Source organism: Phaethon aethereus (assembly GCF_964289735.1).
Source record: "Phaethon aethereus genome assembly, chromosome: 1".
Taxonomy (NCBI): Eukaryota; Metazoa; Chordata; class Aves; order Phaethontiformes; family Phaethontidae; genus Phaethon; species Phaethon aethereus.
The window spans coordinates 4385238-4397206 of record NC_138575.1 but is presented as its reverse complement, the minus strand read 5'-3'; the positions used below and the strand labels follow the sequence as shown (position 1 = coordinate 4397206).

At 42.7% G+C, this 11969-nt stretch overlaps 1 protein-coding gene across 1 annotated transcript in view; it reads left to right on the top strand.

Annotated features, from left to right (window-relative positions):
• Positions 1 to 2739: 2739 nt before the first annotated feature.
• The window catches only part of PRKCQ (protein kinase C theta), a gene marked incomplete at both ends in the record, with an annotated part of 46269 nt that continues 37039 nt past the window's right edge, over positions 2740 to 11969 (top strand). Inside the window, 3 exons of the mRNA XM_082013466.1 lie at positions 2740 to 2857; positions 8177 to 8376; positions 10213 to 10273. Of these exons, the coding sequence (XP_081869592.1) occupies positions 2740 to 2857; positions 8177 to 8376; positions 10213 to 10273 (379 nt within the window). The remainder of the gene's footprint in view (positions 2858 to 8176; positions 8377 to 10212; positions 10274 to 11969) is intronic.

Sequence of the window (11969 nt, the reverse complement as noted above, 5' to 3'; positions counted from 1 at the left end):
CAGAGGTATTAGTGCAGTATGGCGGGGGCAGAAGGACTACATCTCCTTTCACACAGAAGTGCCTGATGCAGATGTTTTGACTGGGCCTTAGAGTTTGGGTCTTGTTAGCTTTCCATACTGATGCTACATTGCACAGACAGAACATGCAACTACTTGGATTTCCCTCCTGCCGTCAGAGACCCTTTGACTTGTTTCTCCTGTTGTCTTTAGACTAAGTAGGTTTCTTATTTTTTGAAACAAAGCAAATGTCTAAACAAATGTATATATAACAAACATATATAATATACATATATTTCTTCCTGTTAAAGAGATTTTTCATACCTAGTTTGATCAGATTTCTCTGCTTCTGTCAGTCCAGGCAGATATTTTAGCCTTTTTGTGCCACAGACCACGCATAAAACATTCACTGTACTATTGTGCAGTGCCACAAATCCCCCTCCTCACAGAGTTACCTGTGCTTGAATATCTAAAAGCAAGTGGCTTTCCAGAGCAAGTTCATCAGGCACTTGGCTATCATGTGTCTGAAACACCCTTCAAGAGAGATGTTGCTTTCACCCAGAGCAGCACAGGATTGTCCTAATCTCCTGCATCTAGCCCCAGGTTGTGCAATCCTTTCCCACTAGCTTCTGTAAAATTGCAAAAATGCTGATGTTTTCCCAGTTGAGGGCAATGCCACATGCAGAGGTCCTTGGACAGTCTTCAGAGGAGGTCTGGTAGCTGCTGGTGGCCCACAATCTGTGCATTCCTAGGGATACTGTAGACATGGATCACAGGATTTTTTTCTCTCTTTCTGTCCTATCCTGTCTTCCCCAGAAACCGGATGGTTTTCTTCTCTTTTAAGCACAGTATCCAAGAGGGTTTATGAGTCCTTGTTGTTTTCCTGAAAACTCAGCCCAGTTGTTAGGTAACGTACCCAGAGCTCAAATGGGAAGCAGAGTCTTTCCCTGCTGTCCGTTGTGTGGATTGGCCTTGTGTAAGGTAAGAAGTTTAGGGGAACCTCCTGGGAAGTCTCCCCTACCGAAATCTCTATCAGAGAGTAACTGCAGTTTGCTGCATGGCCAGCTGTTTGCGAAAGTGTCAGAAAGTGTCGCAGTATGAGCGCTCAGTACTTGTGGAATATTCGGGACAGAATAGTTAATGTTTCAGTCCCAGCGCTAACTATAGCTGTTTCTCTTCGTTTTATAAAACAGGAAGAAGGAGAAGATCTCACCATATCCAGGACACCAGCAAAACAACAATCTGCTGCGAGCTGGCCACGCGCTAACAGAAAGTTGTTCTGAATTTTACAGTCGCCCTAGACTTTTGCACAGGGGGCTGATGGAAACTCATTGCTCCACACTGCTGGGTAAGAGAGAAGACACTCGAGCAAGGGGCTGCGTCTTGGTTTCTCAAGTTTTCTTGTCTCCTTGACGGTCTTGCCTCCTGTCTCCTTGAACAGAGAGTCCAAGTTTTAAAGTCAGCCCAGCCAGAGGAGCAGTTATCCTCATTCTTTCAGCTGAGAAAATCCTTTCCATGTTGTCCACAACTGTGATGAAAAGAGAAGCCCCTCTAGCCAGAGACTGAACTTGTCTATCAGGAAAATACCATTTACAGGTAAGAAAATGCCATTCCCAGCAATGAATCTGGATCTTCTTGTGAAGCTGAAGAAGCTGCCCTTGGGATAGAGCATTTTATGTATAAAAAGGAGAAGAGACTTGGGATGCATCCCACACCACAAGTCATTCAAATTTTTGCTGTTGTAGTCGAACAATATATTGTCAATATATTTGACAAGTAACAGCTGGTGATAGGACTCATGTCGTTTAACTTTGGTGGTCCAAGACATAAACATCTGCAGCTGAGCTCGAAGTGCCTCTTGCTCCCCATTGACTAGATGGGGAGCCAGGAATGACAAGCTCAGAAGTTGCCACAAAATTTGGGTAGTAAATCCCAATCCTTGGGCTCAGATGGACGATGGGCATCAGCTACAGCAGTTAATAATTTCTGGCTTCACTAAATCTTCTCTCTGGAAGCTCTGAAAGATTCTACAGAGAAGACCAACCCAAAGGCTTTCTAGTGTTTCCTGGCATCCTGCTTTTATCTGTTTCTGCTTTCAGCTGTTTAAAATTATACTGAGATTTTTTTTTTTTTGATCCACTCTCAACACAGTGTGGTTCATATGAGCTGAATTTTCTCTTTATAGCTTCACTTATGAATACGGGTCAGCACCCAGGCAGTTGAATGCCCGAGATCATTTCCATGCTGTATATAAATAGGACGCAGTTATTTCACAGTTTCATGTTCAGCTTGCACGCTTCCAACAGCCTTGTATTCCCGAAACCCTTTCTATTCTCATAACATTCGAGTTCTTGAACGCGTGACTCGACATAAATTACAACAGAGGTTTTCGCAACCAAGAAAGTCCTGATTTGGCTGCTGTGTATTGTCATTCTCATTCCTGACGGCTGGCGTCGAGTCACTAGTACTCAAAGCTGCTGTTGCGGGTCTTCCAGCCCTGTGATGAGTTCAGCTACGCGGTTAAGCCGACAGCTGAGTTATGCTACCTTATGCACGTTAAGCGGTGCTTGGTCAGTCCATCATCTCGCTAGACACTGGAGGAAGTCAGAGAGTCCCCAGTCGGATGGATAACTAACGGCCGGCGTACCCCTGTCTGACGGAGATAAGAGGCTGGTTAAAACCAAGGGAATTTTTAGACTTTTCCCAAATATCGCCTGTCTTTTGTTTGACACAGGACTTGTCATGTCTCCCTTTCTGCGTATTGGTTTATCCAACTACGACAGTGGCCCTTACCTGCCATCCCAGGGGGAGGTGATTAACCCTTACTGTGCTGTGATGGTTAAAGAAGCCGTGGAGTCAGGTAAGCGGGGAGTTATTAAACATGCATGTGAGCTTTTTAAAGACACGTCCGTGTCTTACTGTGTCATTTCTGGTGTGTAGGAAGCACACTGGTAAATCTTCATAAGGGTCTGTGAAGTGCTTTTTGTGTCTCAGCACCGTGCAAGTTTGGGTTTGGCATGGATTTGCCTGCAAGGCAATCTGATTTTAAGATGATGCCCAACAAATACGTGTCTTCAGTTCGAGGTTATTATCAACTGAATTGCAGGTCCTAGCATGTGACAGAGCAGATGAGCTCAGCTGTATTTCATTTCACTTTTCTATAAGCAGCTGTTGGTTTGTCAGTGGGACTCCAGACAGATGAAATCTGGGTGTCCTAGAAGTATCCTGAGAGGGTTGTCTTTGTTTATCTTATTTTTTTGAGGAGCTAACAGGAGCAGAAACTTTCATAATTTAAAAAAAAAAAACAAATCTCTCAGCCGCAGTCTTTGGAGAGAGAGTTAATTTCTCTGCGTAATTGCTGAACTATGTAAAATGTTTGAAAGTGAAATTTCCCGCTAAGCTGTTTTCTGTGTCTGGATATACGTATTGTTGCACACTTTTCCTGATTGAACAACAGCGATGAGTTCTCATTCAAAAAACATTTCTTATATGTCTTGTGCATGAAAATAATCCCCATGAGAGGATGAAAGGTTCTTCAGTTCTGCTTTTCAAGAATCATGAAGATTAAGACCTTCAGTGTTAGAGAATTCCTCATATTGGCTGTTATTTATCTTAAATCTTTGATAAATTCCTAACCTGGCTGCTGTGATTCCTTAAAAAATTAAATCAACTCAGAAATCCCTTTCTATACCTTGAGAAACCCCCAGGACTCCAATCTCCAGAGGATGTTACAGTAGTTTGAACAAAAGAAGTTTTAAAATTTTAAAATAATTCAGTATTTCACTGGGGGGGTGGGTATTGGTTGTTTGTTTTAAGAGTCCGTATTTATCACACTGAACTTTAGCTTGGCTTAAACGATACTTTAAATGATTCTGGAAGATGTGGTGACTGGTAAATTCAAAAGGAAATACTGCATAACAAGATATCCCTAAGATCTCATTTTTTACTGAAAATATGTCCTGTTTCAGGTCTGTGTGGGGCCTGGCTGTTTGCTTCAAATTGAAGTCTCTGTCAGTTCAGAAGTGAATAAAATCAATTTGGTCAGAACAGACCTATATTTATGGGTCTTACACAGAGCTGAAAGCATCTTCTGGCATCTACCAAACACAAATCTACTAAGGGATATAATTTTTGTACTCCTGAGAGTAAATAATAATAATAATAATAATAATAGTAATAATACCTCTACCAACAAGAAATTAAAAAGCATGTTTGGGGGAACTTTTCTCTATTATTGAACATAGGAAAAACGGTGTCCTTCTGTCAGAAGATATCTGTTTGCTGGGGTGTAATTGTAACATCTAGCTGTTGCGCAGGGATGGTGGGGCAGCCAGGCGAACTCCTCATCATGTCAGCAATAGCAGCGGAACCTCCTGAGATTGATTCATCTCAGAGTCCCCTCTTAGGGTGGGTTGAACCAGCCTTTGGAGGTGTTAATCTGCTGCTGGTGGAGGGTGTCCAAATGTGTAGATGGCTAACCTTACCGTAAGGTGACTAAGCCAAGATGAGGCCACGGTGGGATTCATCTCCCCTGTAATTCCAATATTCTGCAAGAATATCGATATCTGAGCAAGTCAGTTACTCTTGCATTACAGCCCAGGGGAACAAGCAGGGATTTCTGTGGTGGGATTCATCTTGTCTTGAGGAAGACATCCATAATGGTCCTGATGAATCACGCCCTAGAAAAGCCCAAGGCTTTTCTGACTCCAAGGCTAGTCCTCTCAGAGGTACATGTCTGAAGTTCAGTGAGATGAGCCTGACTCTAAGTGCCAGAAATGCTCTCAACATGACCATCCCGAGGAGCTGTCATGCTCAAACAGGCTCAGAAAAGGCGAAAGGCAATGAAGGTCTCAGGACAAACATTATCTGAGTATATTTGAAATAGCTGCATCCCTGCTTTCTGATTTTTTTAATCATGGTTTGCTCTCCAGCTCCCTGGTTTCACAAAGCACTCGCTGCTCAATGGTAATGGGATTCAACAAAAATTTATATCGGTGCCCTAATACCAAATTTTTGCCGAAGTGGCAAATCCAAGGAGCAGGAGTGAATCAGCTGCAAAGCTGGTAAGAGATGGAAACAATCCTGACTCCCAGCCTTGTGCTCTGACACGTGGCCATTAAGATTTCTTCAGGGAAAATGATTGCTCTCTAACAGGGAGCGCAGAATGCAGGGCAGGACATGCCTAAACCCAAAGCTGAATCCAGGACAGACCCAGTCCCAAATTCCTGCAAGCTCGTGCTGGACCTGTTTGGGTAGATGACTCTGCTCGGACTTTTGAAATGTCCTATTATGGATCAGATATATACCATGTGTAGTATTAGCAAAGCGTGAGGCGTTTGAGTGTTTTTTTGTTCTTTTGCTTGTTTGTTTTTGCAAACGGGGCAGTGATAGATGGCAAATATGTTTGGTTCCCAAAAAAAGGGAGTTTGAGTCTGACTTTGGGTTCATGCTAAAGGCTGTCCCTTGTTGACCAGCCATGATGAACAGGTCATAGGGATGGAGGTCTCCAGGGTTCTGGGAGTAATGCACATCATCTGTGACGCAGGGGTGTCGCAGCAAAGCCAGCCTCAAAAATTTCAGAAGCTCGGGAAAGATCTTGGGCAGCCTTTCTGTTTTTTCCACTTGTTTATTTTGTAAAAGTAACCCTGGTATTTTATGATATAATCTTTAAAAAACAAAAAACCACACACCTCCACATAGTTAAAAGTTTTATAACAAGTTATTAATGATGACAAAACATTTCAGAGATCATAGGCACCTCTGAGATATAAAAAAATCTGCCCTTTAAAAATGGCTTCTGCCTTCACGAGCCTCCTGGCCCAGTGTCATTTTACCACCTGTCTTGGTGACATTTGCTTCGTGAAAGATCCTGCTCTGTTTTTGAACTCAGCAAGCCTCCAGGAAAAGTTCTCCCAGCTACAGTGGAAGCTGCTGCCCGGGAAAGACAGTTGTTGTTTTATTTTTCAGGAAGCCAGGGTTAGGTTAATCCCTGGCAGAATTCCACAGACGTCAGCGGGGATGTGCTGGGGGTGACTGATCCCATATATTGGCCAGTTCATTCACATTCCAGGGTTTGTTTATTTAAGCCATATGTTTTGGAGTGCAATGCAAACAAAAGCACTTGTTTTGCAAGTGCTGTGTTTCACGTCTGTGGAGATTCACTGATGTGGCAAAGAAATAACGGTCCTTTCTGAGGTTTCTGTTCTCTGTGATGCTGGGAAGTTCTTGTCTCATTTTTATGTCTCATTGTGCTTTTGTTGAAAGAGTGCGTTGGACATATATCTGCAAGCTTGACAGGAATGAATTAAGCCTGCAGACATTGAGCCTAGTATGTGATTGCCTAAATCTGCATGCGTGAAAAGTCAACCTCACTTAGCTGGTAGAGGTGGATTCACCATAGGTTGGGGTGCTCTAAATTTGGGGGAAACTGAATTTGAACCTAAGATTTAGCTGCACAACCGCTTGTCATACGGGGCAGGACAAGGGTGAGGAGTGATTTTACGCTGCAGGAATGATCTCCGCTCAGTTTTGCGGTGCAGACCAGTGCTGATGGTCCGAGCAGCCTGCAGCTCAAATCAAGCTTATGTGATCAAACCAAGCGTAAAACCACTTTGTGAGAGCCAGGTGTTGGGTCGCGGAGTGAGCCAACAAGTTGATATTGGTTGCAGGATCCTGCACACCTCTCCTCAGGAAGCTACTTTCTCAACTTAAATTTATCCAGTGACTATAGTTTACAACAGTGGCTCTGGCAGACGTTTCCCCTTTGCTAGGAAACCAGTGTGTGTACAGGGTGGTGAAGGGAGATTTTTGTCATAATCTCACAGCCCTGATATTTGTTCTCTCCCCAGTAAGCATTCTCTCATTTCCTGAGATGAATATTACACAATCAGGAATACCTGCGTCCTTTTATTCTCCTTCTCTCCTGCCTCCAGTAACTTTGGAGCTTGTTTACCATTTTTAATCCATCCTGAATACAAGCCTCAGAGTTCCTGCTTGTGTAAATCAAAGCTGAGCAGAGGACAGAAACCTAAATTAGTCCTCCCATCTAGGGAAGGATTTTCTCCAGCACATGTCATACTCCAGGCTGTCAGCTGCATATGCTTTTCCAGCTGGATAGGATGAGGGAAAGGCTGGGATTATTGGAAATAGGAGCAGGGTCTTTAGGAGGCAGGAGTGACAAGTCTGCTGCTCACTTAACTGCTTTTTATTCTCTTATTCCACCAGCTTTGGCATCTGATGGGTTGAAAACTTGCAGGGGGTAACTGTGAAATAGAATTTACCTTGAGTAAAGCATTCAAGCCATTTACAGGGCTATATGAAATAAAATAAGCTGCATGAAATAAATAAAGCTGGCTGAGACTCTTTTGAAAGAGAACTAAAGAGGTAACTCTCTGCCAGCTAAAGCTAGATCTCAGAGATACCCTTCACCATTCCTTCCTATGAAGGAAGAGGAATTAATGCATGCAGAGGAGGTGCAGGAAAAGTTTGCTAGGTTGAAAATTATACTTTGCTGTGGATACGATTGCAGGTCTGCAAGACAGTTCATGTATAAACATCCCTGAGTTAACTGAGAGGTACCAACTGACTGGACATGTGCTCCAGCTGAACCTAACCACAAAAGTGCATCCAGCTTTTGGGTGGATTGAAGCAAACCTGTTTAATTTTGCATTGCCATGGGACAGATGATACATGGAGCTGGTTATCTGTGATGAGATTCACCTGATTAGAAGTGGGTATCTATAGAGTCAGAGTCTACATTTGAGGTCTGCTCAATAGAGTCAATGGAGTCAAGGGTGGAAATTATCTTTTCTAAGGTAGATGTCTGTATTTGTTCAAATGAACACACCCTAACTCCATTTATTTATATTGATTATATTCTCTTCACTGGCTCTGAATGGAGCCAATGTTCAGACAGCTCAGATATGGGCATACACATTGTAGACACCTGAAGTTAAGTGAGATGAATCCCATCCCAAGTTTCACTTCACGCAATAAAATCCTAAGATACTCCAACATCCATTACATACCCTGCTAGGAGAGACGACCTAAAATGAGACGACCTGTTATTTACCCCTGAAGTGGGTAAATAACACAGATCTGTCTCAGGGACTGTAGAGATGGTGGCCTTAGTGCAGATGAGAATCAAGTCCAGTCAATTCAAACCACTTCTTCTTGACAGAAAACGGCCAAGTGTACGTGCAGAAGAAGCCCACCATGTACCCACCCTGGAACAGCACTTTCGATGCCCACATCAACAACGGCAGGGTCATGCACATCGTCGTCAAAGACAAAAGTGCTGAAATGGTTTCAGAGACCACAGTAGAACTCAAGGTGCTGGCAGAGAGGTGCAAAAAGAGCAACGGGAAGACGGAGATATGGGTGAGCATCATTACCTCTTCTTGCAGGATGTGATGGGGAGCTGCTGTGGGGTAGGGGAATGCCTTGTGACCATGCCAGGCTGTGACTGTAACCAGCAGGGCAACAGGAACTGCCTGCCATCCAAAGAATAATGTTTTGAGTCTACTTGGGTATAACTTAAAGGAAAGACTTCCATGCATATCAGACAAAAAAGAGCGTGGCAGGTTTATGTTACCTGCTGCTGTTATACTGAAACATCCGCCCTCTGTTAGCAAGGATTCTGGTTCATATGAGCCACGCTCACGTATTAATCTTCACTTAGGAAACCCATTAGGGACAAATGGTGATATGAGTGGCTAAATGTGAATTATTTTATGTGCTCTGGGGAAACAGCTTTAAAAATTTAATCTAATATCAAGTACCTGGTTCACAGTTGCCTGACTTAAGAGTTATGCCAGAGGAACTCCTTTAAAATCACTGGAGTTATAGCCAAGTAAATTTGAAGTAACAGTCTTCATAAGGCTGCTAAACATAAGATTGTGTTCCCTGGTAGTCCAAGCAAGAAAGTTCTTGATAATAGTCTTTAACATGGAGTATTCTGTAGCCATGTCATGAATAACAATGAAGTGGAAAGACATTTGGAGAGAAACTTATTTCCTGAATATTTTTGTTGTTGTTGTTGTTTTATTTCTCATGCCAGTGCTCAGGCTAAGCTGCTTGGATTAAGCAGAAAATAAAAAAGTCAAAAAGACCTTGGTCACTTAAGAGACTTAAGAGCAAGATTTGGTAGAAATGTGCACATTTAACACATAACTTGGAAGAAATTGAGATACTTAGGGACAGGATTGAAAAACTCAGCATCACACCAACTCCAGGCTTCAAAGCCATGGGAGGTAGTAGCCTGGTAAGGAGGAAAAGGGGGCACATAAGCTGGGGTGCTGCTTTCTTGCAGAAAGTGTAACAGACCCAAGATCAAGCGGAGTTGGGAGACCCAGGTCCTGTTGTGTCCCAGCTCAGTAACAGCTCCTGAGATCTTCTCTGCACTCACTCCCAATACAAGTCACAACCTAGAGAGGGTGGTCCCAGATATCTCACCCTGCAAGGATCATGAGGGGAGAGAATAAAATTTTTCTCACTTTTATGTGCATGGGAAGTGCTTCGCTTGGAAGGTGAAGGTAACCTTGCTCAGGCTGTGCTGGAGGTGGGTGAGGAAGGCACAGTTGTGGTTCTCAGGCTGAAGAAATCCTTGAATGTAGGTCTCCATACTCCTAGGCAAGTGGATCCAGATTTACAAAGGCACCTCTGGACAGAGGTTCAGATAGGTGGGCATTTCCAGGTCCAGTGGGAAGGCCCAAAAAATGCCTGAGTAAGCTTGTAGTATCACTCACATTGACTATAATGGAAGTTAGACTTGCAGAACCAAGCTTCTAAAAGTTTTCAGCATCTATGAAATACCTGTCTAAGTTGGCTGTTGTTTTTTTCCAAGGTACTCCCACTTCCCCCTTGCAAGATCCACTGGGAATGACAAGTTGTCTCTATAGATAATGCTGGCCCTGAAATGGGGTCTAAAAACCTGCATACAGCTTCTGTAGTTTAGTCACATTTATCTCTTCTATCATGCCACTCCAGGAGTTTGATAAGTGGTGATCTACCCTCCCCTCTCTATGGTTGCTCCTACCCTGCCTTATTGCCCCACATGGATATGAGCAACCCAAAAATTAGCATTCATTGGCATTCATCAGTTCCCACTGGGAAAAGGAGATAGCTTGAGTCATCTGAAATGATTGTTGCTTCTTTGAATGACTGTTTAATTATTGCATTGGTCTTTTTTTCTTGTTTTTCACTTTTCTCAACCAGCTAGAACTGAAACCTCAAGGCCGAATGCTGATGAATGCAAGATACTTCCTGGAAATAAGTGGCAAGTGATTTTGTTTGTTAATTGATAGATGTGACTTCTGGTTATGTGAGGCAGACACGGTGTCTTCGCTGAAAGCAGTGCCTATGTTGTAAACTGATTTATTCACAGGAACTTTCATAACAGTTTGAAATGAACCTTCCAGAAAAGCAATTTTTATTGTATGGTGGGGATGAAGATTGACTGTTCTTCTGTGATTTGCAAGGCAGATTTTTAGCAGGTTTACCACTAAAATGGTAGATTTTCTCATTACACTAAAGCAGACAGAATAGATACATAAGGAGACAGCTCCCTCTGAAATGATTCTACTTGTATATATGCACGCAACGTGTGCCGTGATGTGCGTTATAGTGCAGATGTAAAGGTTGGGATACAATTTTCTGGTTGAAACACCGAAGTACACATGTTAGTTGGGATTTTAAGATCAAGAGCAATCTAGGCAAAACAGGAAAAGAACCTGAAGAGTGATTCATCTGATGAAATGCAGGTTTCTGCTGCAAGGTGAGCCGAGTCATTCACTGGGCTCCATTGCTCCGTCCAGCTAGACCTCCAGGGATGTGGCAGCAGCTTAGTCACCCTGGACAGGAGACATATCATCATTCACGTGCCTTCACCGGGAACCAAATCCCACCTGCAGAGTTTGATGTCCGTGTGAAATGCTTTTTGCTTTGTTGAAGAAAATGGGTTGCAACCCAAATGCTCAGTCTTACTCTTTGATGCCAAGGCTCTCGCTGCCTTTCACAGATGTGGGACGAAGCTGTAAGGTGTAGATATCTAGAAGGACCTTCCACTTACAGAAACATAGAAGTACTAAAAGCAGCTACCAGCGTGTCCATACTGATAGTTTCTTCATCCATTCCTACCTTTAATATAGAATAGACTACTATTCCCTCCTTGTATGTTACAAGACATCAGAGAGGCCAAAGCATAGAAGATGCAGGCTGTGTTTGTATTACAAATAGCAGGATCAGCATCAGCTCACACAGGGGGCCAGTTTCCACAGAATACCTGTGTAACTTGCTGTGTAATGTATGAGTAAAACAAAACAGAGATCGAGTGAGATACTGTGTGCATATCTAGATTTGTAGACACAAGCACATATATTGAAGTGCACATGTGTATACGCATGTGTAGACAGAATTGGTTTGTTTGCTGTTCTAAGAAGTTTAAATGTGAACTGTGAATAATGGCATGGACACAGAAAAGAGCAAAGCAATTGCTGGCATGGGAAAATAACATGAAAAAAAATATCCTAGGAACATACACACATGCTTACTCACACACATGTACATGCACACAAAAAGGCTTCAGTTAAATACCCAAACACATATACACACACGTGTGTTTTTGTGCATATATAGATAGTTATTATTTTTATGTAATTCCATCTTTTTTAGGGCATGGTTCTTCAGTGCTATAGAAAGTTAGAATTTTGTGTTTAACAGCAAATGATGTCTCCTTGGGGAATTTCTGGTCTATATTTCAAAAGCAGCATTATGAATATTCAAGGGAGCTCAGAGTCCCAGTTTTAAAGTCGTTTTAGTGTCCCTGTAGGAATAGGAGAAAAAAAACATCCAAAGGACCCTTATGTGGGTTTCAGAAAACAGTATTTCTTAAAAATATTAATTCAAATGGGTCAATCATAAGCTTCAGTCATTTAGTGTTTTGGCAGCTAGATTTTCTCAAGGCGCCTGATCAG